This window comes from Carcharodon carcharias, chromosome 13 (genome assembly GCF_017639515.1).
Source record: "Carcharodon carcharias isolate sCarCar2 chromosome 13, sCarCar2.pri, whole genome shotgun sequence".
Lineage (NCBI taxonomy): Eukaryota > Metazoa > Chordata > Chondrichthyes > Lamniformes > Lamnidae > Carcharodon > Carcharodon carcharias.
In genome coordinates, this window is record NC_054479.1 from 18448354 (window position 1) to 18465158 (window position 16805).

The 16805-nt window shown below is 41.5% G+C and overlaps 1 protein-coding gene across 2 annotated transcripts in view; it reads right to left on the bottom strand.

Moving 5' to 3' along the window:
- Positions 1-2130: 2130 nt before the first annotated feature.
- The window catches only part of LOC121286280 (D-amino-acid oxidase-like), a 32608-nt gene continuing 17933 nt past the window's right edge, over positions 2131-16805 (bottom strand). For both annotated transcript variants that reach the window (XM_041203327.1, XM_041203326.1), the window contains exons 6-12: positions 16401-16466; positions 15919-15973; positions 15684-15785; positions 10936-11018; positions 9857-9974; positions 9635-9733; positions 2131-3740 (exon numbers count right to left, since the gene is read on the bottom strand). In XM_041203327.1, coding sequence (XP_041059261.1) covers positions 3615-3740; positions 9635-9733; positions 9857-9974; positions 10936-11018; positions 15684-15785; positions 15919-15973; positions 16401-16466 — 649 coding nt within the window. In that variant the 3' untranslated portion in view covers positions 2131-3614. The remainder of the gene's footprint in view (positions 3741-9634; positions 9734-9856; positions 9975-10935; positions 11019-15683; positions 15786-15918; positions 15974-16400; positions 16467-16805) is intronic.

Here is a 16805-nt window from a genome sequence, read left to right on the forward strand (position 1 = left end):
AATATAAACAACTCTATAAGGTATCTGCAAAATTATGGTGGAAGATAGGGGGGAAATAGTCAGATTAAACAAGTTTTGTAAAGTAGTAGTTAATAGTACTACAAATAATATATTTGTGAAGTATGTAACATTCAGTGTCAGTAAGGTGCGTCTTACCTTGAGTTGGTGATGTGATATATTGCGGTGGCAAATTGTGGTAAACATTTAGGTCCTGGACTACTCATGAGCAACACTACAGCGATCTATTAGTTTAAAATATATAACTAAGGGTTTAGATGGCAATTGTAAACTACTCAATATCATGTGGTTCAGGTCATCATTCAAAACCCAAATAGATGCTAGCCTATAACTAACTCATTCTCAGTTATCTGTTATGTGATATAAACTACCCCAACTTCTTTGTTGCTATCCAGCCTTTAATTCACTCTTGGTTAAGTTATTTTATATATTAACCTTCTAAATCCCTCAACTAGATGACACCTGTAACTCATTTCCAAGCATCCACTATTATATGTAAACAATTGGACCATATCCCTTGATTAGACCTCAGCCTGTTATTCACTCCAAGGAATTATTTTTCTATTCATTTTATCACTGGGAAAATTAATATCATAGATACCACATATCCTTACCAACCTCAGAAAGTTCACTGGATTGAAACTGTATAATATTAGTAATAATAGACAGAGTGAACAAACAAATGTGTTAATTCTGCTACTAATATCATACACAATTATGACCTACACATTTATGCAAATCTACAAAAGTGAAGTGGAAATAGGCACATTTGTCTAGACAATTTTGATTGATTGCAAATGTCATTATGTACATTTGATACAACCTTTGTCAACCATAATCTGGGAAAGGAGGGGATCTTTGAGGCTGAGTCAAATTCATGGCTATGTCGTTGGTGATTTCTTTTTGTGTTTGATTATAAGCAGGACATGGCAGAATTGATCTCCAAATCCCAAGGAGACTCCATGGAATTATCAGGGAGGTTTGGGTCTCTCTGTGTTCTGTCTGGCTGTGGTGCAGGTATTACTGTTGGCTTGTTTCAAATTGTGTTTGTGAATATTGAATTATCTGGGTTTCCTGTGAGCTCTTTTTACTCCGAACTGTAAGAATGTGTTCAACGTGAGTTCAAAAGTGGACCTGCACAGCATATTAATAAATTAATACTGTGCTTTGATATTCAACGTGCACCTACAGATTGCTTGTGTATATCAGGTGACTACTGTCTTGTGTTCGAATGTATTTTACTTGTTCTCCAAGCAGTGAACTGGAGCATTTTACTGTTTACAAAACATATGCAGTGCTTGCATGACAGCCTGTCACTGGTAAACTTGTTTCCTGATTGATGTAAATAAGCTACTTCATAGTAATGGGACAAAAATATACTTAATGATATTAATGTTTGCATTAAAATATAAAAAGATAATTTTATTAAATAAAGATTCTTTTTGTAATTCATTTTAAGTTTTATTGAGCTCATTTATTGTGAATTTAAAAATTCTATAGGCGACCTTGTTGAATTGTTAAATTAACTATTCTGTGTCAATAAGACAACAATGTCAAAACACAACATTCCTTGTTGTTATGAACAATACCATAATACACCATTCTGTATGGCTGGATAAATTATGTTGTAACAGATTAATTACTATTACCAAATAATTGTCATATTAATTCATTCCTTGTTCCTAATGTAATGATGTAATGTCAGAGGATTCAATGGGCCACTTATTCTTCACTCTTTTACATTCTGAAGTTGTGAAGGTTGTCCGCTCTTTAAATTTAATATAACAATTATGATAAGTCAAAAAAGTATGAATATATTATTTCTGAGCTGTATTTGCATTAATTGATTTTTGATGTCAGGAATTTCTAAACCTGAATTTGCCTTGTTATTTGTATTTAGTTCGCAAAATCATCCAAGGTAGTTTCGATATTAAAGTAATTATTGACTGTGGATCAATTATTTGAAATCATTGCAGGATTCATTATAAACTTTGTTTAAGGTTACCTGTTGGTATCCCCAGCCATTAAATTGGATATAATGAATACTACTCAATCACCAAAAATAAAACTCACAATAGCACAAGTTAAATGCAAAAAGTTCTGTAGCTGCGGTAAAATTCAGATCCATTTAATGCAGAATTTTTTCTTAAAAGAAATTGATTAATATGATTAAAAATTAGGACAATAATCTTTCCTGGCACCATTTGTCAGGACAATTTCTCAAGACAGACAAGGATAAATTAGGATACCCAAGAGGCTTAGATTTAGAGGCTGAGAAGGAACAGTGTTGCCCAACCAATTCATGTCCCATTTTAAAAGATATGAACAGATTTCTAAAATACAGACTACAAAGCAACAAAAATCATCTAAGTACAAATTTGTACCATTGCACAGTGCCACAGAGTGAGTGACACACAAATTCCCCACTTACAAATTTCCAGAGTTAGCAAGGGATTATCTGGGGATTTGTAAGACAAAGACACTTAGCTGCGGACTAATAGAGGAGCAGCTTGGAGGACAGGGAGGGAGGAAGGTTCAGCAATTTTGGAGATTACAATGGGCTCATCACTTGCCAATGACAAACTAATATGATGGGCTGAATTTTTACTACCAAGGCAGGTAACTCGAATCGGGAAATTTCACCTCGGTTCTCTGACGCTTTGTCCCAGTTGTATTAAATGCTGTCAGGCCCTCTAGCCCCACACCACACCCATGCCACTTCTATGCCAACTCAAGCATGCATAATGAGGACAGGTGTAAGAACTCTTTCAATATAAGTGGATGGCCTTATTATGCATATTTGGTTGAGAGCCCAGACTCATCAAGGATTATCTCAGCATGAGGTTCTGTTTTTGCAATTGATAATAGCTGTTAAGTTTGCTTGATTGACGTCTTTAAGTGGGTATAATAAGTTATTCTTCCTGTGATCTCTTTTGTCAGTGTCTCAATGTTTAATTGCACAAAATTAAGAGTTATAAAGTGTTTGAAGACTCTTATTTATACTTCAATGGTCTGTCTGATTGACATTTTACAGGGTTGTAGGAATAACAGTTTTTTTTAAAAGATGATTTATAAATGGGTTTTTTTTGGAGCAGTTCCACTCATGCCATTGTTACTATATGGCTCATTGGTTCCATACATAAGGTTTACTGGGCGAATGGGCATGGAAGGAGCATCGGTGGCATGGGTAAGACCTTTTGAACTTACCTTTGGAAGAGTCCTGAATACAAACTATGGTTCATGACTCCTTGGAGAGGTCATGAACCACAAGTCATCCAGAACCTGGGCAGACTACACAAAAATTTCGGGGGTCTAGGAGACGCCTATCCTCGCAATAGAGCCAGCCAGGTCCGAAGTTTAGGGTGTGGGCTACCCATGCCCTTATCCCACACCAGTGAAAATTGGGGGCGCCAAGAATGGGGGCAGAAATACTGGAATCGGGTCCCACTCGCCATTTTTAAATGGCCAGAGTCATTCCAACTCGGTAAAAAGCTGGGCCAATGGGTACAAATTTCTACCTGTTTTGAAGTCATTTATCATCATTATTTGAAGAAGCAGAAGTGACAGTGAGGCAAGGCAAGTGTGACTATGCCTAATTACAACTGGGATTTCCAGCTTGGTTTCTTCTCCTGAAGAATCCTGCCAAAGATGTTTGCCACTTGCATGGCACAGCCCCAGTGAATAGTCAGACCAAAACCCCCATGACCATAGTTGTGAATCACCTACAACATAAAGAAAGTAATTAAACTTGAGAAGATTTGTGGACCCTCTTTGCATCAAATCAAAAGAAGATATGGTAGAGCATCCTGAAAAATTGAAACAGAAACAGAAGATATATAGCATCTCCATCAGCATATCTTACACAGGTTAAAATTCTGTTAAAGGGTTTCCTCCATACTAAAAGTTAACTTGTATTTCCTCTTTTCAGGTGGTGAAGGTCCCATTTTATATTTCCACTACTATCTATTTTCATGAAGTGCACACTGCTACATTTCCCAGTGTTCCTCTGTTAAACAAAACCTAGACAACAATGATATTAATCACAGGGGCCTATTCTGGGCTCTATTTAAGCAATATGCCACCAAAGTAAATTTGTCTTTAGGCATAATCAAAATAACTCAAGGGAGCTGCAGGCAACATTGCCACAGTTTGCCTGTCTGCGTTTCAAGTATTTTGGACCACACTGAGATGCAGAGGTAAATTCAGTAGGGAAGGAGAGAATGTGATTGGAAGGGGTCTAAGGCTAATGGATAGCAGTTACTTTCTGCAGCCAGGAGGAGCACAGCTTTCAGCTCTACAGAAAATAAAATTTTGGACCATCTTACACATTGCAAGCTCTGACCAAGGCAAATTTAGGAGTCCATAATGAGTGCAGGAGCCTCATTTCAATATCAAAGCGAGACCTGCACTCATTTCAGACAAAGGCCCTAGACAATGGCCCTAATCTATTTAGCAGTGGCCCAGACTCCCATGCAGATCAGGCATGAGCTTCTGCATTGCTAAACTCATTACTGTGCCTGTCTTAGGCCCATAATACAGGTGCATGATTGTTAACGTTAAACTCCATTTTTTTTATTTTATGGAGATTTTGGCAAAGATTTGTTCATGCAATAATATAGATCTACCAGAAGATGGTGAGATTATACTTTATCCCAGTGGCTATTCTGAAATGGTCTGTCATGCGATTTAGGCCTTTCAGAAATGTGACATTAAAGGCAGCTTTCTGAACAGTAGCATGCAGGTTGACCAATTCTTTTGAAAAAAAGTGATTTTTCAACCGGGGAGGTGCAAGTCACAATAACTCCCCTTGGTGGCCAACGGCCACAGTGTGCACGCTCACAGAAAATAGGAGATAAAGGCAAGAGGAGACTCCCAGGCTCAGTCTTCCACAGGCTGTTGTAGAAATAAGGGACAAATGAGAAACGGTCAAAATAAGGGACAATCCCTTAAAATACAGGACAGTTGGTTAGTTCGATTTTTGATCAACAAGGAAGTTAAGGGTTATGGGGAGTTCAGGCAGGAAAGTGAAAAAGGCCACAATCAGAGCAGTGATAATCTTATCGAATGATAGAGCAGGCTCGATATGCCAAATGGCCCACTCCAGCATCTATTTCTTATGATCACCCTGGTAGAAAGGGATGGAAATGTTATTTCAATGTAATATATCCCTCATCCCATAGCTTCTTCAAAAATATTATTTTTCTTTCTTTCTTTATCCTTATCTTACATGTTCCTACTTTATCCAATTTGTATTTGGGGAGAAGGTGACGTAGTGATAATGTCACTAGACTAATAGCGTAGAGGCCCAGGCTAATGCTCTGGGGACATGGGTTCAAATCTCACCATGGCAGCTGGTGGAATTTAAATTCAATTAATAAATCTGGAATATAAAGCTAGTCTCAGTAATGGTGACCATGACAACTAACATTTATTGTTGTAAAAACCCATCTGGTTCACTAATGTCTTTTAGGGAAGAGAGTACGCCATCCTTACCTGGTCTGGCCGATAGGTGACTCCAGACCCACAGCAATATGGTTGACTCATAACTGCCGTCTAGCACGCTGGGCAATTAGAGGTGGGCAACAAATGCTGACCTTGCCAGCGATGCCCACATCTCATGAAAGAATACATTAAAAAAAAACTTGTTAGAAAAAAATTACAAATGTTCCTAGTTGTCAGAAACCTTCAGGTGTTAGTCTCACACAGACAAAAGTTAACAGCCCAACTGATATGTGCACCAGGTCTGTAAACTTGCATCTTTCATCTTGGGAAAATTGACTGATGTCCTCTATTCCAATCAAAAGAACTGCAGAATGATTTTTGAAATTCAGAATATACTGGAACTCAACCTCTAGGTTGAATTCAACCTATAGGGAACTATAGGCCAGTCAGTCTAACCTCAGTGGTGAGGAAACTATTGGAAGCAGTTCTGAGGGGCAGAATTAATCTACATTTGGAGAGGCAGGGATTAATCAAGGACAGTCAGCATGGTTTTGTTAAGGGGTCATGTCTGACCAATTTGATTGAACTTTTCGAAGAGGTGAGCAGGTGTGTAGATGAGGGCAATGCATTTGACGTAGTCTACTTGGACTTCAGCAAAGCTTTTGATAAGGTCCCGCATGGGAGACTGATAATGAAGGTAAGAGCCCATGGGATCCAAGGCAATTTGGCAAATTGGATCCAGAATTGGCTAAGTGGCAGGAAGCAGAGGGTGATGGTCGAGGGGTGTTTATGTGACTGGATGCCCATGTCCAGTGGGGTTCAACAAGGATCGGTGTTGGGTCCCTTGCTGTTTGTGGTATATATAAACGATTTAGACTTGAACGTAAGAGGTTTGATCAGTAAGTTCACGGACGACACGAAAATTGGTGGGGTGGTAAATAGTGAGGAGGATAGCCTTAGATTACAGGAGGATATAGATGGGCTGGTCAGATGGGCTAATCAGTGGCAAATGGAATTTAATCCAGATAAGTGTGAGGTGATGCACCTGGGCAGGACAAATAAGGCACGGGAATACACGATGAATGGTAGGACCCAGGGAAGTACCGAGGATCAGAGGGACCTTGGTGTGCATGTCCACCGGTCCCTTAAGGTAGCGGGACAGGTAGATAAGGTGGTTAAGAAGGCATATGGGATACTTGCCTTTATAAGAGCAGTGAGGCTATGCTGGAACTGTATAAAATGCTGGTTAGGCCACAGCTAGAGTATTGTGTGCAGTTCTGGAATTCGCATTATAGGAAGGATGTGATTGCACAGAGAGAGTGCAGAGGAGATTTACCAGAATGTTGCCTGGGCTGGAAAGTTTTAGTTATGATAAGAGATAGGATAGACTGGGGTTATTTTCCCTGGAGCAGAGGAGATTGAGGGGGGACATGATTGAGGTGTATAAAGTTATGAGAGGCATAGATAGGGCATACAGGAAAGAACTTTTCCCCTTGGTGGAGGGATCAATAACCAGGGGGCATAGATTTAAGGTAAGGGGCAGGAGGTTTATGGAGGATGTGAGGAAGAATTTTTTCACCCAGAGGGTGGTGGGAATCTGGAATTCACTGCCTGAAAGGGTGGTAGAGGCAGATACCCTCATAACATTTATGAAGTATTTGGATGTGCACTTGCGATGCCATGGCATACAAGGCTATGGGCCTAGTGCTGGAAAATGGGATTAGAATAGTTAGGTACTTGTTTGACTGGCACAGACTCGATGGGCCAAAGGACCTTTTTCTGTGCTGTAGACCTCTATGACTCTATGGCTCTAAGTAATTTTCACTTCCAAAGGAAAGCAAATTCACTTGAATCGCTGCAGGCCCCTGGATGCTGTGACTCTGCCTGGATTTTCCTTCTGGGAGCAGGAAACAGAGATTGGGATGGTTTCTGGGTCCTGAAGCTGTCCCCAGGGCAGCCAATTAATGATCAGAGGCCAGGTTCACCATCTCATGAAAGATGACAGGTAGGCTCTCGAAGTTGCAGGGCAAATCAGAGGCCTTCCAGCTTGAAAGAAACAGCAGGCTGTAATGGTAGGCAAGTAAGAGAGAGGGTACTTCAACATGGAGGCACCCTGTCTCCAACTTTTTCATATCTTTAATTAAAACTAGATTTAGCAGTGAGACCCTCACTGTGGGGATGAGGGTTGGGAACACTTCCATAAGGCTGCTCCTGGTTCCTGGACTCAATCAACAGGGACAGTCTCTAGGCTTACCTGGAGCACTGGCTTCCTGGCATGCTGCTCTGAGGCTGCCTCCAGGCAGCCCAAACTGGCCCCTGCCACCTATAGGAACCTGGACAATTAGGCTCTTAATGAGCCTGATCAACTACCTGCTGCATGCTGCTGGGTAATCCTCCTGGCCCCCCGATCTGGCCTGTTCAGAATTGGCCTGGAGATAAGATGGAGCCGGGAAACTGGCATACAGGCCAAATCTATTTTTAGCTCGCGCCTGCTTCCTAATTGGGCCTAAGTAGGGCTGAAAATCCAGCCCTCTGAGACTTCCTTACTCATATTTTAACCTTTAAGCGTGTTGATCAGGACCAATTTACAGTGGCAGGACCCGGAGTAGCATGACAAAATTCCACTCCTCTGCCGTCACAATTAAAGAAGCGTTGCACCTAACCTGCAATCTTTAGGTAAAGTCCTAAGTTAGTTTGATGGGATCGATGGAGGCACCGCATTTCTCATTATAATGGTTAGCCTGGTTCATTCGTACCACTGTCACCTCTGAGTCAGACGCTTGCAGCTCAAGCTCCACTGCGATTTCAGCACGTAATCTAGGCTAACACTTCAGTGCAGTACTAAAGGAGTGCAGCCCTTTTAGAGAAGCTGCATTGCAGATAGTGGGACAGAAATTTCTCTTGGGAGGTGGGATGATATCGGATCTATGCAGCACCTGATATTGTTCCATTGCAGTCAATGGAATTAAATATCAGGTTCTGCATATATCAGGCGGCCAAAACCCTGTATATTTGGATGGAATTAAAAGATCCCCTGACACAATCTGAAGAAAGCAAATGTTTCACCCAATACTTACCCTTGACTAACAACATCTAAAACTGACTAACTGATTGGTTATCTCTTGGCTGCTTGTGAAGCCTTGCTGTAAACAAATTGGTTGTCATGTTTTCAAACAAAACTACAATTCAGAAGTAATTCATTGGCTGTAAGTTGCTTTGTGATTTCCTGAGAACATGAAAGGTGCTATAAAAATTAAAATTCCTTTTTTAATAGCACAGAAAAGCCAAATAAAACTTGCACTGAATAGTTTAGAAACATAGGGCAGAATTTTTAGCTCGATGGGTGGGTGTGCGCCCGACCTGACCAAGCGTGAAATGACATGCGTTGACGTTGGTCGAGTATACCGACGTCAATGCGCATTCTCACGATAGTTTGGGCAGTGTGCCTGCCGACAATTAAAAGGCCTATTAAGGCTATTAAGTTATCAATTGTTCATAGTTTTTCACTGCCCGTTCAACCTCAAGGGCAGGTGAAAAGGCCAAGCGGCCTTTGCATTTTTTTGGAAACCTCATCCACAGGCAAGATGTAGTTTCCAAAGCAAATATAAATGAAATAAAAAATTTAAATTTTAATTAAAAACATGTCCCTGCTCATGTGACAGAGTTAAATGAGGGGGCATGTTTCATTAATTTCTTTTGTTGTTCAATATATTCATTCCCTGAGGCAGCTCCGTGCTCTTTCGCGCGCATGCGTGAAATGCACGCTAGGCCTGCTCGCCCTCCTCCCCCCGCCTGCACAGGCAGCACTCAGCACTGCCACTCGCATATCACTCTGGGCGGGTCTTAATTAGCCCACCCATGTAGGATCGCAGAGATCGTGGGCGGCGGTCGGCTTCCCAACTACCCCCACCGATCCCACACGCCAAGGCCAAAATTCTGCCCATAATTATTGGTGTACTGAATACATGCTTTGAATGTGGATATGACAAATTGACAATTTGCTGCATGTATCATCAGCTGTAATTAAGCAAATTAAAGAAAAATATTCCTCAATGATTGCAGTGGAGTGCAACTTCATGTTTGATGCTTTATTTTAAGTTTATTTCATTCTTCCTCATCCTTTTTCTTTTGTTAACCATTTTCAAAATTTATTATTTCTGCTTTGGTGTCATACCTCAAATTTCTCTGGTCCTGTATGAAAGGTCTGTCGTTCTATACAGATCCTGTTACGGGCAGGTCGAAGTCCAGTCCAGTTTTCAACTATCCTGGCATTCTGCAAGAAGTTAATTTGTTAAGGAATGAACAGAAATTAATCATTCATATGGGTTTCCACGTGTTTTTTCTCCACAGGAATTCTGATTTCCAATATAGTGGAATAAAATTCTTAAGTGCAAACCTTCAGACTAGGTACAAGTTTGCAGCCACCTTCCCATATTGTGTTGTGGTCTTTGGGATCATTCTCCTCATTCCAATTCCCAAGCTGGAAGGTTCCTCCCAAGGTTATTAACTTGCTCCTGAAATAAGAAGACAATAAAACTGACTGCAATGCAGTTTTCAAATTGAAGGTGGCACACAACCTTTCTTCCGATATGAAACTTACTTCTCAGCCAGTAATAGTGTTATAATATGTATGCTGAATAATTTGTACAGGTGGGCAACCTGTATTATTCTTATTTCTTTTCCTTATGTGCTGGGGGCATTCTTAGTTGTTTGCAGCAAGTGTACTGGATTGTCCTTTCACTTCACTTCTCCATATGCACAGTCCTCTTGGGGAGAGCAGGAATATCTTTGTTCTGATTGGCAATCCTGACTCTAACCCTGTCATGAAAGTTTAGCTGATAGAGAGCTCATTGTGTGAGGACACAAAAGCAATCCTGAGTCTTGGCACACTGAATACTGCAGCCATCCTGCATGGCAAGATACAAGACAGAGGACTGACACTTCCTCACAGGGAGGTAAGACAGGTAGAGGGAGGTTGATCTAAGCTCCTTTTTCACATCTCCTAGTCACCAGTTTCAAATTGCATACCCATTAATATCAGTGCAGGGGTGGGCAGATCAAAAAAAAGGAAGGACTTGCATCCTCAAAAAAGGGGAAAAGGAAAATTATTTTGTCATACAATATCCTGTGAACAATGTTGTTTCTGGATTAGCAAGTTTATAAATGTAAGAATAGCAATTTCATAAAGCTTTCTGTCACAGCCTATTTTTGTCTATTTCTTCAACCGAACTATGGAAGAATAGAAAATAAATAGCATATAGGAGAAGCAATAGGGCTGAGAGGGAAAGGAGAGAGACGATCAAAATCAAAGATAGTGCAGGCTGGCAGAAAATGAAAGAAACAAAATTCCAGAGAACTTGACAGACATTAGGATAATTGTCGTATTTTTTTATTTTCCCCATTCAGACAAACTGTTCTCCCATTGACCTTCACTATAGTAGCCTTCAGTCCTTTAAGTGCTTTGATTATACTTACCCTGGTATAATATATGGTTCAGAATAAATCCCAGTCCTTTCATCGTGTGACAGAATGAAGTGCTTTATCCATGGTGCATAAACCTGATAAAATTTTTAAATAGATGAGAGATTAAACAACTGCAATATTAGGTAGCCTGAAATAATTGAAAAATATTGTATTTCTGAAATTCAGGTATATTCGGTGCAATATTAGGACTGTGGTAAATTATTTGTCAATAATAACTCCTATATGAAAAAAGCAATCTAATACTGAGATATTTTCAGCAGTGTCAACGTTGGGCTCATAGGGCAGAATTCTCTGTTCATCAGGGGGGAGTGGGGGGAGGGGCAGGCACCCAACCCGAATGAGTGTAAAATGACACACGATATTTCAGTTGGCAGGCATGCGCAGGAGCCGGCAGCGCGTGAGCTGACAATTAACAGGGCTATTAAAGCAATTAAAAATCTAAGTGAATTAAATTTTTTGCCGCCCGTCCAACTTTACAGTTGGCAGGCAGGCAAAAAGGCCAAGGGCCCTTTGGACATTTTGCAAAACCTCATCCACAGGCGGGATGAGGTTTTGATCCGTCATTTTTAAAAAATTTTCAAACTGATTTCTAACATGACCCTGCTCGTGTGACAGAGTCACACGAGACGGCATGTCGTTAACATTTAAAAAATTTTTCTTTTTTATTTTTCAAAATCTTAATCTCCCTGAGGTAGCCCTGTGCCTCAGAGAGCTTTTCCTGCATACACTCGTGTGTATGCGCGAACCTGCGTGCTCACGCTCCTCCCTCCGCGCACCCCTGCACCACCCCCACCACAGGCAGCGCTGAGTTTCATGCTGGGCAGACCTTAATTGGCCCGCCAGTGTGAAATCATGGTCGGGCCCCGATCGCAGACGGCAGTCGGCTTCCTGACCGCTCCTGCGGGACCCCACCAAGCCTGCCCAACGAGGGCAAAATCCTGGCCATAATTTCCTAAATTTAAAAATGGTATTCCAATTAACCCAACTGCAGTGGTTGGATCCAAATAACTTAAAAGTATAAAAGGAATATTTTGCTAACTTGGTAGCATGGTTTCCAATGCATCAGATGACTTCAGATTGGCATTCATGCCAGGCCAAATTTGTCACTTCCACTGCTTTCAGTAGAGGCACTCTGAAATATGTTGTGTTACATAAGAACATAAGAAATAGGAGCAAGAGTAGGCCATTTGGCCCCTCAATCCTGCCCCGCCATTCAATAAGATCATGGCTGATCTGCCCAGGCCTCAACTCCTCTTTGGTGCCAACTCCTCATCGCCCTCAACTCCCCGATATTTCAAAAATCTATCTATCTCCTCTTTAAATATCTAGCCTCCATAACTCTATTTGGTTAGAGGATTCCAGACATGCTCCCCTCTGAGGAAAAAAATTCCTTCGCATCTCAGTTTTAAATGAGTATCCCCTTATTCCGTAACTATGGGCAGAATATTGCCGTTGGTTTGCGGGGGTGGGCCCGACACGCCGACACATAAAATGGCGCGAGATGACATCAGGCATGTGTCCCAATGTCATCGCGCATCATTTTGATATTTCGTTTGGCGGGTGCGCAGCTGCCTATCAATGGCCTATTAAGGCCATTAAAAAAGTAATTTAACTTAATAGCAACACTGCCCGTCCAACCTGAAGGTTTCCTGAAGGTTTTATAAAATAATTAAATAAATTTTGCAAACTTCACAAACATGTCACATGAGGGGACCTGTTTAAATAATTTTTTACTTTATTTTTAAAAAGTTTCATCATCTACTTAATCTCCCTGTGGCACCTCTGTGCCTCAGGGAGATTGCTGCGCTCTTTCGTGTGCATGCGCGAAACAGCGCAGGCCCCGACTCTTCCTCCTCCCCCTGCTCGCACAGGTAGCGCTGAGCACTACTGGCCATGTGTTATGCTGGGCGGGCCTTAATTGGCCCGCCCACGTAAAATGGCGGCATGCAGCTGATCGCGGGCAGCAATTGCCTCTGTGCCCGGCCCTGCCTGCTCCCGCTGCCATAGGAAAAATTCTCTACTATGTCCCCAGTTCGAATTTCCCCCACTAGTGGAGACACCTTCTCAACATCTACACTATCAAGCCCCCTCAGAATCTTGTACGTTTCAATAAGATCCCCCCTCACGCTTCTAAACTCTTAATGAATAAAGGCCTAGCCTGTTTAGCCAGTCTTGATAAGTCAACCCCTTCATTCCAGGAGTCAGTCTAGTGAATCTCTTTTGAACTTCCTCTGATGCCAGTATACCCTTTCTTAAACATGGGGACCAAAACTTTACACAATATTCCAGGTGCGGCCTCCCCAACACCCTGTACAGTTGTAACAAACTTCCTATTTCTAAACTCCAACCCAAGCAATATAGACCAAAATTCCATTTGCCTTCTTAATTACTTGCTGCACCTGCATGCTAACATTTTGTGTTTCATGCACAAGAACACCCAGATCCCTATGTGCTGCACTTTTTTGGAGTCTCGCTCTATTTAAATAATAGTCTACCTTCTGATTCTTCCTACCAAAGTGCATGACCTCACACATTAAACACCATCTGCCAAGTTTTTGCCCTCTCACTCAACGTATCTAAATCCCCTCGCAGATTCCTTATGTTCTCATCACAACATGCCCTCCCACCTATTTTTGTATTGTCAGCAAATGTGGACACATTACACTCTGCCCCCTCCTCCAAGTCATTAACATATATAGTAAATAATTGATGCCCTAAGACTGATCCTTGTGGCACTCCACTAGTTACGTCTTTCCAAGCTGAAAAAGACCCATTGGGCAGGATTTCCCCCCTGTCGGGGGCGAAGGTGAAGGGCAGGTGTGCACAAGCGCGCTTCCGATTGGCATCCCCAATCGGGGGCATGGCGCCATTTTACATGGGCAGGCCAATAAAGGCCCACCCAGCGTGACGTCCGCACGGGAGCGCTGTGAGCTCCCTGTGCGGGCTTGGTGGGGGGGGCCCCAAAATCAAGAGTGTGCTCTTTCGCGCGTGTGCACAAAAGAGCACACTCATCTCCCTGAGGCTAAGTGCTGCACACTCACTGTCACATGAGTTGGGACATGTCCATAATTTTTACAAAAACTTTATTAAAATTTTTAAAAACCTATATGAAACCTCATCCCGTCTGTGGATGAGGTTTCATGCTTTTTCTAATTCCCGCCGGGGCTCCTGGCCTGCCCGCCAACCTTAAGGTTGGACAGGCTGGCCCATTAATTAGTGTAATTACTCTGTCAATGGCCTCACTTGGCCATTGACAGGCGCACAGCTGATTTTGCTGCGCCCCCGCTTACTGAAAAATTTAAATGGGGCACGGTGACGTCGGGAGTTCCCCTTGACCTCACCGCACATCATTTTACGCGTCGGCGAGCGGGCCCCGCCCCCTGCTTGCCGACAGGAACATCCTGCCCATTAATCCCGACTCTCTTGTCTTCTGTGTACTAGCCAATTCTCAATCCATGCTAATACGTTACCCCCAAATCTGTGAGCTCCTATCTTGTGGAATAACCTTCCATGTGGCATTTTATCGAATGTCTTCTAGAAATCCAAATACGTTGCATCTAACGGTTCATCTTTATCAGCTCTGCTTGTTATATGCTCAGAGAACTCTAGCAAATTTGTCAAACATGATTTCCCCTTCACAAAACCATGTTGACTCTGTTTGATTGCATTAAGCTTTTCTAAATGTCCTGCTATTTCTTCCTTAATAATGGACTCTAGCGTTATCCCAACAACAGATGTTAGGCTGACTGGCCTATAGTTTCCTGCTTTTTGTCTCCCTCCCTTCTTGAACAGCGGTGTCACATTAGTAGTTTTCCAATCTGCTGGGACCCTCCCGGAATCCAGTGAGTTCTGGAATATTTTAATCAATGCCTCCACTATCTCTGCAGCCACTTCCTTTAAAACACTTGGATGCATGCCATCAGATCCTGGCGACTTGTCCGCCTTTAGTCCCATTAGTTTGTCAAATACTTTGCCCGCGTGATAGAGACTGTTACAAGATCTTTTCTCTCATTAGCTCCTTGCTTATCTGATATCTTTGGGATGTTTATAGTGTCCTCCACCATGAAGACCGATACAAATTATTAGTATAAATTATCTACCATTTCCCTGTTCCCCGTTATCAATTTTCCAGTCGCATCCTCCAAGGGTCCCACACTCAATTTAGCTACTCTCTTTTTATATACCTGTAGAAGCTCTTGCTGTTTGTTTTTATATTTGTTGCCAATTTACTTTGATCAATTTTCTCTCTTTTTATTACCTTTTTATGCATCTGCTGCTGGTTCTTAAAAAAATTCCCAATCCTCCTGCCTACCACTAGTTTTCACTGCTTTGTATACCTTAGTTTTTGACCACCTTTGTCAATCACGGGTGGTTCAACCTCCTCATCGAGTCCTTCTTTTTGACCGAGATGAACTTTTGCTGAGTGTTATGAAATATCTGCTTAAATTCTGCCACTGCTCTGCCATTGATCTTCCCTTCATTGATTTTTCCAGCTCGTTTTAGTGATATTATGAATATTATTACAACAATTTATATAGTCTATGATGCAGCAGAGGGTTAGACACATCAGGGCAGTTCATTGGAACTTCAGCATTCTAGTTACAGAGCCATATAAAGAGCTGCCTTAGTCAAGGCTCTTGTCACCCTCTTGGTGTCTGCTGTGAAGAATTCATGAAATAGGAAGAAAAGAATAATTACCCATTCTCCTGAACCCCTAGTGATTGCAAGATATAGAGTACCTTTATGATCTGCCCTCTAGCAGGTTGGAGTTCTGGGTCTGGCTGCAGCTCTTGAGCTCGGATACCTGTACAATTCACTGTCACATCAAAGTCTGGAGATAACTATCATAGATACATGCATAAAACAAACAGCATGTGTAAGAACACACTGACACACAAAAAACATAGACACACTAATGATGTTACATAGGAAAACATCTCAGGCGTTATATGTCATAATGTTAGTCATGAATACCTCTTGGAAGGAAGTGATTTTCTTCTGAACAAACTGAACTCCATGTTCTTTTAACCTTAAATAAGATGAAAGATGTCTGTGAAGTTTGTTACTGGAATCCGTATTGTCACTGAAAATTATATTTCTATGTGTCTTGCTAACACTTATAGCACAGGAATAAACTTTAGGCTTTCTCTACTAAAACTAACCATCTCATCTTTTCTTCATCATTCAATGCTTCCAAGTTGCAATGGGGCTCAAATAAGAAATCACTGTGGAGGCACTACAATCACTGGCAGCCAATCTCAGGCCTACACAGTGCTGTTTCCCAGCTTGGAATTGGGCCAAGAAGAATTCTCACCTCTCTAAAACCTTAGATGAAGGCTTAATTTTATTTTATTGTATTTATTGTAGCTCTTATCAGGATTGAGATCCTCAGTCACCTCAAATCAGCTAGCCAATTCTGAGCAGAAATGACATGGATAAAAATCATTGCATCTTACCTCTCCATCAACCACGGTAAATAGCTCTTTCCCTCCAACATTAGTGCAGTGTTAAACCAACCATAGCTGCAAAACAGAACATTCATGAATGGGAAGCAGATCTGTTTGTTGTTGGGTCATACCAAAAACCAGTGGTGGAGAAGATTTGTTCTATGTGTGAGGTCGAACAAAACTGTAAACCTCATAATTTATGAATGGCTTTGCAATTTCAATACACATAGGCGACAGAGGAAGTCTTCCCCCATAATTGTCATTAACTGTTTATTCTGTACTTGGACTGAGACAATAAACTTGCACATTTTAAAAGAGATGTGAAAGTCTAGAAAGAATGATTTGTATTCAAATCCTTCCATGACTTGGTCCCTCCTTATAGCTGTAACCTCTTCCTGCCCCAAAACCCTTGGA